At 57.7% G+C, this 14022-nt stretch overlaps 1 protein-coding gene across 1 annotated transcript in view; it reads right to left on the reverse strand.

The window, feature by feature from the left end:
* Window positions 1–14022, reverse strand: part of LTBP2 (latent transforming growth factor beta binding protein 2) — a 101150-nt gene that overhangs the window by 3703 nt on the left and 83425 nt on the right. The window contains exons 20-35 of the mRNA XM_032405576.1: window positions 9083–9202; window positions 7874–7996; window positions 7523–7648; window positions 6953–7078; window positions 6067–6189; window positions 5838–5963; window positions 5314–5436; window positions 4496–4627; window positions 4096–4221; window positions 3448–3591; window positions 2387–2578; window positions 2182–2265; window positions 1330–1458; window positions 898–1035; window positions 645–812; window positions 76–357 (exon numbers count right to left, since the gene is read on the reverse strand). Of these exons, the coding sequence (XP_032261467.1) occupies window positions 76–357; window positions 645–812; window positions 898–1035; window positions 1330–1458; window positions 2182–2265; window positions 2387–2578; window positions 3448–3591; window positions 4096–4221; window positions 4496–4627; window positions 5314–5436; window positions 5838–5963; window positions 6067–6189; window positions 6953–7078; window positions 7523–7648; window positions 7874–7996; window positions 9083–9202 (2262 nt within the window). The remainder of the gene's footprint in view (window positions 1–75; window positions 358–644; window positions 813–897; window positions 1036–1329; window positions 1459–2181; window positions 2266–2386; window positions 2579–3447; window positions 3592–4095; window positions 4222–4495; window positions 4628–5313; window positions 5437–5837; window positions 5964–6066; window positions 6190–6952; window positions 7079–7522; window positions 7649–7873; window positions 7997–9082; window positions 9203–14022) is intronic.

Genomic DNA, 14022 nt, shown 5'->3' on the forward strand with positions numbered 1-14022 from the left:
GATTAGTAGGTAGAGGAGGCGGGAGAGAAGCCGCTGCGGGGCCCACCGCTTCCCCATGTGGGCGGCAACACAGACCTGGCCCGCTGGCCACGTAGTGGGGCTGGAGGTCCGAGGGCTGCAGGGGTGACTCAAGAACTGGTGTGTGGTCCCCGGTGAGGCTGGCTGTGTTGGGGAAGGGTGGCTCTGGGATGGTGTCCTCAGGGCCCAGGTAGTTGTAGAAGGGGGCCCCATCGGGGCCGTAGAGGCCGTAGTGCAGGTCCTCGGGCCCAGGGCCATACTCATAGCCTGGCCGGAAGTGGACCCCCGCCTCCCGCTCCGCTTCAATCCGGGCCACGTTGCACAGCTGAGCATAGACCTCTGTCAGGGAGGAGGGAGACAGGAAGCTGCCAAGTTCCTGCTAGCTAAAGCCTGATGTGCTGTCCCCCGGCTCACTGCCCGGGGAGAGGGAACATGCTGGGACTGGTCCCCTCCGGGAGCTCCCGGCTGTACTCTCCCCCCCCGCCCCCCCTTTTGTCCCCAAGCAATAGGGATGGAAGACAGGGCCACACTCTGATTGCTCTACTTCTAAATCCCTCCCTCCAAGGTGAGTGCATCCCCTTCCCTAGGGCCCCTCCCTCTGAGCAGGCACAGGTCACCCTTCTCACCAGAGCTCCTGGGGGGGCAGAGGGCACACTGCTGGCTCCAGGCCTCGCCGTCCTGGCAGCAGCATTCCGTGTAGGTGGTGCGGCGCCCGTGCAGGGGCTGGCTGCACACGTAATTGGTGACTCTTTTCCAGCAGATGTCCGTGTGGATGTCGTGGTCAGGCAGGTCCTCTGGTGGCACAGGGCCCAGAGGCACGTGAGCCCTCCCAGCCCAGAGCCAGTCTCCCTGCCGCCCTACCGCTCCAGGCCTACTGACCAGTGCTCCCGGTGCTGTTCACGCAGCGCTGCTGGCTGAGGTCCAGGGTGAGGGGGGGGCTGCAGAAGCAGTGGAAAGAGCCTTCGGTGTTCACACACTCACCATTCTCACAGGCCATGTCCTGGCACTCGTCGTGATCTGGGGTGGCAGAAAGGAGGAAGGAATGTGTGGGGCAGTACCAAGGCAGCTTGCCCACGGACCGTCTTCGTGGAAGGAGGTTTTCTGGTAACTGATAATGAAGAGTAGCACCCTGCTGCCCCCTCCTCCCCTGACCCAGCCCAGCCTGCGAGGCACCTCCCCAGGGATGCCTTTCCAACAGGGGCTCACATGCAAGCCCTGACAGCCCCACGGCTCCCCTCCCGTCCGGCCCGCCGGCTGCAGCAGGACCCGCCAGCACTGATGGGGCCGGGGAGGGGTGGTGTGCGTCCTCACCCTCGCACTTCCTGAGGACGGCGTCGTAGTGGTAGCCGGGGTTGCACAAGCAGATGTAGCCAGGCACCGTGTTGAGGCACCGGCCGTTCTGGCAGAGACCAGGCCCAAACATCACACACTCCTCTGCATCTGTGGGAGAGCAGAGATGACGGGAGAAGCTGGACGAAGCAGAACTTAAGACGAGGGGCTCCAAACCAGGCTCCCTGGGTGGGAATCCTGGCGCTGCCACTTGCTAGTCCGGTGACTTTGGGCAACTGAGTTCTCCTTGCCTCTGTTTCCTACCTGAAAAATGTGGCTACTATGACTTAAGCTCTTATCACTGTTATGAAGATTAAAAGGTTAATATAGGTAGGAGCTCACATAGCGCTTGGCACATAGCAAACACCTAAGGAAAGCCGCTTCTGTTTCTATTCTATTTCCGTCTCCAGCTTCAGGATTAGGGCACCGAAGGGCTCATACCTGAACTACCCACTTTGAGTGTGGGTTCCCCGAAGTTTCTGGCTTTGTAAGTGGGGCCAGGGGGATAAGCAGCTGTCTCTGTACAGAAGTACTCCCCACCCTGACCCTGTGCCCCATGACTGGGTTAGTCATGGCGTCATAGTTTGTTCTGGAGGGTTCAGCCTTGGGGGAGCAGAGGAACCGAGGTCGGGTTATATGGACACCTCCAGGAGGGACTCAGGGCAGACCTTTCAGCTGCAAATCTGCAGGTAGTCAGCCCTGGGACAGGAACGAGGGAAGCGACCTGGGAGGCCGGGGCTGCATGCAGAACTTCTCCCGGGGGCCTCCCGGAGGACCAGGGTGGGCCCCCGCAAGTGAGTGGAGTTTGGGGAGGAGGGTCTCTAGGGAGGTTACCTGTGTACGTGGTCTGTCCAAACATCCAGGCTCCGTCCACGGGGATGTAGCCTTTACCACTAGGGCAGATCTCACTGAATTCAACTGTGCAGGGAGGCATCCAAGCTTAGAGGCAGAAGGGCTCTGCCCCCCTTCCTCTCTCCCCTTCTTCCAGATTCACTGTACAGAGCTGACACTGAGGATCTGGGACCCTTGGGGGCCTTACCTGAGTCCTCAGCTGGGCAGAGGTCACAGGCATCCCCCCAGCTGGCACCCTGGGTGCAGCAGCACTCGGCCCGGGTGGTGTTCCGGCCCAGAAGGCTGGAGCAGGGCAGCTGGCCGTTCTGCCCAGAGAAGCATTCCATGCGGATGGGGCCTGGGGCGCGGTCCCCTGGCGGGGCCTCAGGAATACTCTGACCTGCGTGTGATAGATGCCCTTTATCACTGTCTGTCCCTGGCCCTCTGGGGCACCCTAGCTTTTGAATTTATTTTCATGGTTTTATGTTTATATAGCACTTCACAGTGTACAGCATGCTTTTACCTGTATTGTCTCACTCGATGCTCTTGACAGCATTATATTATCAGCTCCCTTTTGCACATGAGGCAGTTGAGGCTGAGAGAAGCTACGTGACTTGCCACGGCCACCAGCTATTAAGTGGCACTGACCCCAGTTCTTCTGGTGCCCAAACCCCTACTCTTTCTGGAATAGCTCCCTGCCGCCCCCAGTATAGGAGGTGCCCCCAGTCCATGGCCTACCATATGGGCAGCCCCTCCATTCCTCAGCCCACACTGTACCCCAGCCCCTCCCACCTTTCCTTGTTCCAGGTCTTGCTTTCATTTTCCCCAAGTCAGAGGAGGCCATCTGAGTCCTAGGCCAGCCTGAGAGGCTGAACCCAACAGCTCTGGGGTGGAGTGGGCAGGAGAGAGTGAGGCTCAGCTCAGCTTCATGGCCTCCCTCACCGAAGGGCTCCCTGGGGTCACTCTGAGGCTCAGTCTGAGATCCCTAGGCACCGTAAGTTGGCATCCGTTCTTCCTGAGTGCCCTGTGGGGTTGTCACAGCCCCGAGCCTCCAGGACATTCCCTGACCTGGGACAGACGTCCTCTTGTCTTGACGTTTGCCATACTCTGACTCCTCACTCTGTTCTACTCCAGTCCTAAGTAGCACCCTTGCGCACACGGCCCTGGGCCCGGCCCAGGCTCCCTCTCAGTAGCCGGAGCGGTGGAAGCGCTCTGTAAGCCGCAGAGCACTCATGCATAATGACGGCGTAGAGTATGGGGCGTGCTCACCTCCAGCCACCCGCGGGCGACAGCGGCCCTCCTGAGCGTCGTACTCCTCCAGGTCGCTGGCACAGAGGCACAGGAAGGAGCCCTCCACGTTCTCACAGAGCGCCGCCCCACACACCGCCAGCATGAGCTCACACTCATTCACGTCTGCCAGGCACGAGGACAGGCTTGGGGGTGGAGAAGACGCAGCCCATGTCCCCCCGGCCCTCTGCCTCCAGCCCAGTGGGCGGATCCTCCTCTCATCCCCTCAAAAGAAACCGGCTAGGTCTCAGGGGAAGAGCAGAAGGGAGTTAGCAGGAAGGAGGAACAGATGGACAGAGAGCCTCAGAAGGGAGAGGCGAGAAGGGTGGCAGAAAAGGGTCACTAAAGGGACCAAGAGGAAGGGTCCCTCCCTCCGTGCACATTCTCCCAGCGTGCCTCTGGAGGCCGAGAGGTCTCTGGAGAAGGGCGGTGCGCCTTCACTACTGTGCTCGCTCTCCCTGCCGGTAGCACATGGCCACCCTTCTCCTACCGAGCTGGTCAGGGTGCCCGCTGCGGGGTGGAGCTAACTCACCCTTCCTTGCCCACTCTCTGAGGACCTCTTATGGAGCCGTGTGACCTTGAACATTCCCTTCCCTGGCCCCGAGCCTGGCTAGCCTGCAGGCTTCTCACCAACACAGTCCAAGCCGGAGGACGAAGTCTCGAAGCCCTGGTCACAGAGGCAGCGGAAGGAGCCGTCGCTGTTGTCACAGAAGCCGTGGCTCCCACACAAGGTGTCGTTGGCACACTCATCTATGTCTGTGGGACAGTGGGGGCCAGAGTGTAGGGTGCACTCTTGCTCTATTTGCTGGGAATACTTGGTCTATTGACATCAAGGTCTGTGAAAAGTGACTTCTAAACACAGGACAAGAACGCTCTAACATTACCGTTCCTCTTCAATTTCTGTGCAAGCCCTGCTGTATGGAAAACACGCAGCTTCAAACCGCTACAAAAATGGAGTCCTCGGGACAAAGGTGTTTCTAGTTGGATGCGTGAAAAATAGGTGTCCTCCACCCTCCCCGTTCCTGCTCACCGATGCAGTCCCCAGCTGGAGCCATGTGGAAGCCAGGCTGGCAGCCCAGGACACAGCGGTAGGAGCCAGGGCTGTTCTCACACCTCCAGGCCCCACATGCCGAGTCTCCGTAGTCCTCACACTCGTCAACATCTGGTCCCAGAGCCAAGAGAGGGGACAGAAATGGGCAGGTCACTGCTCTGGCCCCACCTCCTTGGCATTACAAGGTCATGTCCCACAGCCTTCGGGGTCCTTGATCTGTTACAAATTACTGTGCTCATCTCAACTCCAAAACAAGTTCAGGATCATTTCTCCTGACCCAGCAGGGATGATTGTCTAGGTAGAGAACTATATGTGATTTAGGAAAGCACTGAGCTCCTAGCTGCCTGCAACACCCTTTCCCCCACCCCCTTCTCCCTGTAGCAGAGTACTTTATGATTCTCTTTATATAAAACCTTCACCAAAGTGTACTGCAGAAAACTGTCTTCGTATCTGTCTGCCTTGCTCGATTTCAACACTGTCCATAACTATTTGTCCTAGCAAAAGACATTGAACCTAGCAGGGGTTTAATGTCTATTGAATCAATTTGGCTTTAAAAACTAGACTGTGTGCTCTGCTAGCACAAGGATTATGATTATCTTCATTTTGTCATCTTTGGCTAGGCCCCGAGTCAGCCGAGGCTCAATGAATTGAGCATTATCTATTGGATGATTAATCTGTGGGAAGTGCTCTGCCTCCTGCAAGCTGCAGTTCCTGGTCCTGGGGGGCTGAGGACCAGGCAGGGGTGGAGGTGGGCAGGTGTGGGGCCGCGCCCTACCCACGCCCCCCGGAGCCCTTACCCACACACGCCCCGCTCTCTGGGGAGGGCTGGAAGCCGGCCTCACACAGACAGCTGAAGGAGCCCTCCATGTTGACACAGCGTCCTCCCAGACACCGGTCCGTGACTGCACATTCGTCCACATCTAGAATAGAGGCCCCTGTCAGCAGACCCAGCCCCGGGGCCCGGGGGCCCGAAGCAGCCCAGAGGACAGCTGGAGAGCGGCTCGGGGCTAGAAGATCTGAGGGAAGTGTCCCGAGCTGGAAGCCAGAGGCCGGGCTGCGGGGAGGAGCCCTGGAACTGAGGCACTATCAAGGGCAGAAGGATGACACCCAAAGGGTTCAGAGGGCGCCTGTCTGTCGTAGACATGGCGGAGAGGCCCCGTTGAAAGACTCTGAGTGCCTTCCTGACACCTGGCTCCCTGTCATCGCTCAGCCTCCCATCTCCCAGCCCTGGGTGGGGCTGGGAGCACCAGATTTCAGTCTAGACATAGCCTCCGGCAGCCCCTGCTGCTGGCAAGTGGACATGGCCCAGCTGGCTTCTCACCCTGGCAGCTGGTGCCCCCCTCTGCGCTGGCGAAGCCTGGTGCGCAGAGACAGAAGAAGGACCCGTGGCTGTTGAGGCACTCGCCCCGGGGTGCGCAGTACTCCTCTCCCACACACTCGTCCACGTCTGCAAGGAGAAGGCAGGCAGTGGTGTCTCCCAGGCGTGCTGCCACCTCCCCCGACCCCCACTCACGGCCCACAGTCCCCGATGGGCATGCGGAGCCACTCACCCTCACACACGGTGCCATTGGTCAGCTGGAAGCCCGGGGGGCACAGGCACTGGTAGGAGCCAGCCGTGTTCTTGCACTCGCCTCCCCGGCAGCTGCTCCGGAAGTCTTCACACTCATCCACATCTACAGGGTCAGACGGGGAGCAAGGCAGCCCGTGGCGGCACCTCCCAGGGACAGGAGGCAACGGGGAGGTCTCCAGAGGGTCTGTGCCCTGCCTGGGGAGTCCGGACCCGGAGGGGCATCATCCCCTTGTAAAGCGGCACAGCTGGGGAGGGGGCCTCCGGGAGCAGCGTGACTGCAGCTCCTTCCACTTCTGCCTGGAGAAGCCCAGCTGGCCTTCTCCAGCTGCCACACGGTGCCCTTGGGGACACTCAGCCTCTCCCCGAAGCCCTGGCCTAGGGTGGCCAAACCCACTGCCCTTACCGTGGCTGAGACAGCTCAGATTTTACGGAGAAGCGATGGGAAAACAAATGAGAAATCAATGAAGGAAACAGATGCCGAGAACCGGAGAAGGTCACAGAAACTACGTTCTTGAAGTAGGTCTACGGATTGCCTGGCACAGGCCGATGTTATCCAAAATCCGCTCCCAGCTCCCACCCTGACAAAGAACCCAGGAGGCTGCGTGTGGAACAAACTCCCCTGCAGCTTGCGATCCGGTGGCTCACTGGCCCCTAGACCCAGACTGGCAGCCGTCTTTCCAACCCCTGTTGGGGGACGGGTGAGGATAGGTGTCCTTCAGATGCCATCCAAGGTGGACAGAGCGGCCCCTGGCCCGGAAGCAGTCCCTGCTGTGTCTGGTCACTCCCTTCTCTAAGGGTGGTGGGTTAGCTCCGGCAACCCATCGGTGCTCCCCTTCCTCCTGGTGGCGGGGGAAGGGGGCTCTCACCTTCACAGGTGTGGCCCAGGGCGCTGGGCCGGTAGCCCGCCTCGCAGTCCCTGCAGGAGAAGGAGCCGGCCGTGTTGGTGCAGACTCCTGAGGGGCACACTCCCGGGAAGGCGCACTCATCTAGGTCTGTGGCAGACGGCCAGCCAGTCACCCTGGGGGCCCGGGAGGGCTCCCTCTACCCGGCCAGGCAGGAAGCTCCCCACACCTCTGGCCTCCCTCTCTGAGCTTGTAGGCCTTTCTCCGGGCCGCTGGGGAGAGGCAGGCCCTGGCTGTGGGCCTTCTGTGGGGCAACCCTGGTCCCCCTCTCCTCAGAATGCTCTGGGGGCAGCTCTGCCGTCAGCTTCCCTCTTGTCTCTGTGACTCCCTTTTTTCCCTCCTGTCCTCACCTCCAAACTTGGGGATGATGACAACAGACGCTCTCCTTGGGGCCAAGTCTATTTCTAGGGTCCCCTAGTCTAGCCTGGAGACCCGCAGCAGCAGCCCAAAGCTGGGGGACGAACAGAGGAGTCTTTGGGAGGTAAGAAGGCCTATATCCTTGGTCCCCCTCCGCCAGCCGCTCCCCCGGGTTACCTTCACAGGCAGTGCCGTCCTCGTTCACCCAGTAGCCACTCTCGCAGGCCGAGCAGCTGAAGGAGCCCTCGGTGTTGAGGCACAGGCCCGTGGGGCACGAGGCCCGGCTGGCACACTCATCGACATCTGAAACAGGCCAGTGAGTTCTGTGTGGGGCTCTGCAGGACAGACGTGGCAGGACAGCCGAGACAGGTCAGCAGGGGTAAGGTGAGGGACGGGTCTTGGCAGGATGTGTGGCTGGGTCAGCATGGTTAGGGATGCGGGCGCAGGGCTGGATTAGGAGTGAGTGTGCAGAGGAAGGAGCTGCAGGTCAGTTTGCCTGCAGAGGAAGGTGCTTTAGCATCTCTGTACCTTGGCAGCCCTTCTCATCTGAGGTGACCTTGTAGCCCTGCTCACAAGAGCATTTAAAGGAGCCCTCCAGGTTGATGCACTTTCCATGGGCGCAGACCCTGGAGGTCAGACACTCATTTATATCTGTGGGAGAGAAGTCCAAGATGGTGGGCGGGCCTCCTGTCCTTCGTGCAGTCCCCATTGTCAGGCTTAGGGCATCTTAATGATGAGGCCAGGGAATCAGCACTCAGAGGGGGCAGAGGCCACTCTGGGAAGGCGCTGAGGTCGTTCCTGCTCCTGGCCCCCCCCCCCCCACCTAGGCAGGGCAGGGTGCCCTTCCCGCCTGAGCCCACTGCAGCTCTATCTAGTAACACGTAGCACTCTGCGTATGTCCTAGAAAAGGGAGCCAGGTCCCCCAGCCTTGGGGCTGGTTTGGCCCATCTGAAGACACCCGGAATGACATGTCCTAGACCCTTGACTCACCTTACAGTAGATCTAAACCTTTCTGGCCTCCTACTTGCCAACCAAACTGGTATGATTCCATGTTCCCAGCCCAACAACCAGCTTCAGTACGTGAGTGGGCAATGCAGAGAGAGGCCAGTCTATGCCTGGGTGGTTGAGTGGCAGTCTCAAGGGCCTGGGAAATGCCTGCCCTCCCCAGAGCCTCAAAGCATCTATTCACAATTCAGTCCCTCCCGGCATTCTGAACCCTGGGCCCTTCTTCCTGCAGGGACTGAGGGGAAAGAACATTCCTTCTATAGCTGACATGCAGCCCCCTCTGGGGGGAGAAGCGCACCCCTGTTGGTGAGGTGTTGCTGTTTAGACATTGCTGTAGAGATGCCGAAGGCCCCTCCTGCCCGGGAACCACAGCAGGACTTGGCTGCGAGCTCACACCACCAGAGTTAGCCTCTTGCTAAGATTCTTGGCAACTCACTCTACCCAGCAGGATCCGGCCACAAAAGCTTCTGGGACCTTGGGCTGTAGCTCCGGGATGGACATGGCCAAGGAGCCAAAGGGGCCCCCGCCCAAGCCGATTCAGAGGGCAGAGCAGCAGTCACCCAAGCACACCCATCTCATGGCCAACGTCATGTGGGAACCCAGCCAAGTCAGGCAGGACAGTGGCCTCCACGCCACTTCCCTCTGCCCGTCTCCTTCCCTCCCTGTGTGTGGGCTCAACCGGAGGTCCCGAGGCCACACAGCCCTCTCAGTGCCTTGGCGAGCGGCCCTCACCTACACAGCTCCCGCTCTGGCCCTGGTAGCCCTCCTCACAGGCAAGGCAAGTGTAGGATCCGGGGGAGTTGACGCATCTCCCGTCGGGGCAGGTGCCAGGGTGACGGCATTCGTCGATATCTGCAAAATAACATCCCCTCCCTTGGTGATCCCTGGGAGCCACAGCACATGGGTAGTTCTGTGAGGAAGCCAATCCTTGACCCTGCCCTTGGTGGGGGAGAGGGAGGGATGCCAGGTTCTGTCCAGACGGAAACTAGGAAAAAGTGAGTGCCGTCCAGTGTTTCCAGCTCCACCTCCCACCCACTGTCCTGGACAAAAGAGAGAGATAGAAGAACTTTAGAAAGGGAGACTCCCTGGGTGGGGCAAGAGGCCATGGTCACCATTAGCCCTGGGAGGGTGGGAGAGCTCTGCTTTGTGAACTGGACTGCTGGGAAGGGCCTTCATAGCTGCCTGGGTGAACCCTGTTCTTCTACATAACCGGGATGGCACACGCTTGGCACAGCAGGTCCCCGAGGCCCCAGAACGGATCACCAGCTGGGCAATGGAGGCAAAATAGGCTTTCCTGCAGCAGGAGAGGGGGACTGAGGATGACCCCCCAATCTCGGGAAAACCAGCCCTGAGGCCGATGCAGAGTCACGGGTGGAGGCTGGCAAGGCTTCTTGGCTGGAGAGACTTTTGTTCCAGCTGAGAACCATGTAGGGCTCCCAGCACTCACTCTGGTGAGGTCCAGGAGAGAGTCAGAAAGGGTGAGCCTGGGCACCAATCAGACAAACAGGGGAAGAGGGGACCTGAGGAGGGAGAGGAGCAGCCAGTTCTGGGAGAAGGACAGCAAGGAGGAGGACAGAGGTCTTGCTCCCAGAGACTGCAGGCAGTGTTCTTCCTGGTGCCACCTGGCATATCCAGAAGTCCATCACTCAGGGCACACACTTGCTCTGAGTTAGGGAGGTCACAGCGCAGGGCTTGAACTCCGGGTTGGGACTGCAGGAGGACGTGATGTGCCTCGGGCTCAGTGTTGAGGCTCCCAGTTCCTATTTGTGACAGATTGACTGAGCTCCAGAGGAAACAAGAGGATTTATTCTTCCTAAAAGGGTAATTGTCACTCTCCTGGAGGAAGTCCACCGGCTTATGCAGATTCAGAAGCCCTCCTGCCCAAGAGGAAGACCTACTTAGCACCCATGGAGGGAATGCAGGAAGCAGGGCCAAGGGTCAGAACACAGACTTTCTGCAAAGGGACGAAAGCCAGCAGCTGTTGTCACAGAACAGGACATGGGCCCTGAAGTGAAGAGTGAAAATGAGTCTCCCTTGAGGTTGTTTGTTCTGCAGAAGTCAGGCCACATCAAAGCCCTCTGTCCCAGGGAACTGGGACCCTCTCATGGCCAAAATTTCACCCCAAGGGTCCAGAAGAGGAAGATATACACAGGGCAGGTGGTTGTTCAGGTGGGTATCTGCAAGGAGATACCCAGAACCCCTAGGCAATCTTGGGGACACTGAGATAAGGCTCATCTCTACAAAGAGGATAGCCAAGAGCCCTTGGGTGGGCTGTGGTGGCACTGGGCTAACCTATTCTAAGGGTTTCTGTAAAGACAGAGATGGAGAGAATGAGACAGAGGAGGGGGATTGAAGGGTCTAGGACCACTGACTTTGGCCGTCCAGGAGAGAGCAGCCAACACCATGGCCTCGGGGCCTTGGCTGAGGTACAGGAGGAAGATGGGCAAAGCCATTGGGAATGATAAGTAATCCCTGCTTCAGGAGATAAAGAGGCAGAGGTGAGGACCCTTTTCTAGGACTACTCTGAGAAAAATGAAGTCTTTGGATCTCTCCTGCAGGGATCAGGCAGTGTAGGAAGGAGATTAGATTTAGCAGGAGCAAAGAGCCCTGATGTCTGTCCTGCCCCCAATGTTCTGGGCACATTCGTGGAGGTGGTGCACAAAGTGTCTTATGCTGGGCATTAGGAGACTCATGGTACTGATGCTGTTCACTAAGTATTCCAGCTCTCCCCTTGCGGGGCCAGGGTGGGCTTGTGCCCCCTGGTTCTTTGTGGTTGGGTGGGATCAGGGCCTTAGCACTGGCTCATGAGCTATGAAGTGTGTCATTTATGGACCAAAGCATAATCGTGAACCACTCTGAAGAGTGCTCTTCCTTTCTTCCATGGAGACTGGCCACATTCAAGACACTGGCTATTCCTTTCGGCGAGTTCTAGAGTCAGGAAATGTGGGGCACGATCCTCAGCTCACCCACGATGGACACGTGGCATTGGTCAGATATAAACTTGCTGCGTTCTAAGTCATGAAGGTTGGGGTTGCTCGTTAATGCAGCATAACCTAGTCTGTCCCGGCACCCCACTGCTGGCTTCCTTCCTCAGACCAGAGCCCCGCCGGCGATTACTGCATGCGAGAGGTCGGTCAGCATGTGGGAGAGGGAAGGCTCTCCCAGATGGGAGTGGATGTCGGAGCCATCTGCCACGCCCTTCGAAAGGAGCCAGATAAAGATTCCAGATGAAGTAGACTCCACTTCTGCCCGGTCTGTGTTAAGGGCACAGATTCTGATGTCACTAGCTTTCCTGAGGCTGTTCTACCAACCTGGTATGTGGACTGGAGCCAGATTGTTCTGCAATATTAGTCTAGGATTTGAATTTTATTTTATTTTATTTTTTTAAAAGATTTTTATTTATTTATCTGACAGAGAGAGAGAGCAGGGCAGGCAGAGGGAGAGGGAGAAGCAGGCTCCCCGCCGAGCAGGGAGCCCGATGCGGGACTCGATCCCAGGACCCTGGGATCATGACCTGAGCTGAAGGCAGACGCTTAACGAATGAGCCACCCCGACATCCCATAGGATTTGAATTTGAATCTAAGATTAGCATATATTTTGGTAGGTTCTAATAGCTAGGTAACTGACGGCAGGAGCCATCTGTCTTACTTATCGCTGTATTTTCCTAGCCCGTGGCTGGGACACGAGTGGCCCTCAACATATGTTGCTCACCAAAGAATGAGGCCATGGGACTAAAACTTCACACCCTCTTGCTGTGAGGTTGCTGAAGAGACCCCAGGAGACCCAGGGAAACAGGCGCCCCGGGACCGGCTTGCCAACCAGCTCTGCACCCTGGGAAGATCCTGGAGCCTTTGCATGGGGAAATGTAAGGGTCCCCATTTCGGCTCCTTGTGAGAGCACGGCGTGGGAGCGGGAGGGCGCTCCGGGGCCAGAAGCTCGGGAGAATTTGGATGTGGTTGGGGCACAGGGAAGGCCTGGCAGTCTGCAAGGGGTCTAACCCCTTTCCATGGGAACCCAGAGTCTTGGTATGACAGAAATGCCACTGAGACTTTGGATGGGCCACTGTCCAGAACATTTGGGCCTTCCACCAGAGACTTTGAGTTGAAATGGAGAGAGTGGTTTCTCAGTTGGAGCGAGAAGAAAGAGGGAGAGGAAATTGACCAGGCTCCCGGGGTGATGGCTGGGTCTGTGGTTCCTGATGGAAACCCTGGAGGAGTTTGCAGGCTACATCAGGCTGTCTTTCAGCAGCCTGAGTGTCTGCCCGGGGCCAGAAACCCACCCTGACCTCCCAGCCGAGGGGCGCGTCTGGAACTTTTCCTCCGGGAGGGAAGGGGACGATCCAGTCGTGGACTGGAGCATGGGGGGGGGGAGTCTAGAGGTAAAAAAGAATGGGGCCCTCACATAGAAATGCCACCCCCTGTGCACTGCAGGTCTTGTCGTATGTATTGGCTTATTTGGTCCTCACAAGGGCCTCTGAGATGGGCATTACGGTTTGCATTTTCAGATGTCAAGACAAGAGCCAATCCCAGGCCCGTCTCTACCAGAGCCTGTGCCTGTAACACGGACTGGTTAGTATAAATCTGGTCTTTTTAATGTCCTGGTATTTTCTTGGTTCATCTCCTTTAATTTTGCTTTTTTTTTTTTTTTAAATAAAGTCTAATGTCAAATGTGTCATGTTGTCATGCTTAAACGAGGTAATCTAGCAAGCCTCGCACAGCTCCTGGCACGTAGAATACACCCAGCAAAAGCTAACTCCCTCACTCTCCATTCTCCTGGAAAATGCCGGGCTTTCTGACTCCATCATGCTCATAAGGACAAAGAGAGTGCATTTTGGCTTTGATGGTGCGTAGGCCAGGGTATTAAAGGGAGAACACCAAGAGGGAGGCATTGAGAGGAGGAGGTGACCCCCGGGGGATGCAGATAGAGAGCTGTCTGTCCTCCACCCCCAGCCACCTCTCCCCTTTGCTAAGACCTTCTAGGACTCCAGACTTGGCTTCCCTGGTAATGGCATTGGAAAGGGGCACTCTCCCTTCGTAAGGTATTTACCTCCAGGACCCTGTGAAACCAGGGCAAGTCCCAGCCCGGAAGAACCTGGAGGCTGGCAGGTGGCTAGTCCTAAACTTGGGTCAAGGGCAGGATTTCTTTCCAGAGAGAACCTTGCTTTACCCCCCTTCATTCCTATCTCGGCCAGTCTTAGCACATAACGCAGGCCTCTTGCAAGCATTTGACACCCCAGCCTGGCAAGGAGGGGGTGGCCGCAGAGCTGCCAGGAGCTGGCGTGATAGCGGCCTCCAGCCAGCCTGTGAGGAGACCGCTTGGCAATGTCACGGCCGCCTTTTGGCAGGGCTGGGGAAATGGAGCAACGATCGGGGCTCGCGCATTCATTCTTTACTCATTTACTCATTCAGCTAGCATTTGCTAGCATTTGTCCAATGCAGGACATTTCTCAGGTGTCTGCACATGAGTCATCTAAGGATAGGGTCCAGCGCCGAGGAGCTCATAGCCTAACAAGCTTTAGCAAGTAGGCCAGGGCTGCACCCCAAGCTCCTCCCAGAGAGACCAACTTCTCCTCTGTCATATAGGAGAGCGGTAGAACTCAAGGCAAGGGGAAGGGTTGTATAGAGGGATGTTCCGGGGTCTCACGTATATAACATTGGTTGTGCTCCCCTGCT

The sequence above is a fragment of the Phoca vitulina genome, unplaced genomic scaffold (assembly GCF_004348235.1).
Source record: "Phoca vitulina isolate PV1807 unplaced genomic scaffold, GSC_HSeal_1.0 scaffold7, whole genome shotgun sequence".
Classification (NCBI taxonomy): Eukaryota; Metazoa; Chordata; class Mammalia; order Carnivora; family Phocidae; genus Phoca; species Phoca vitulina.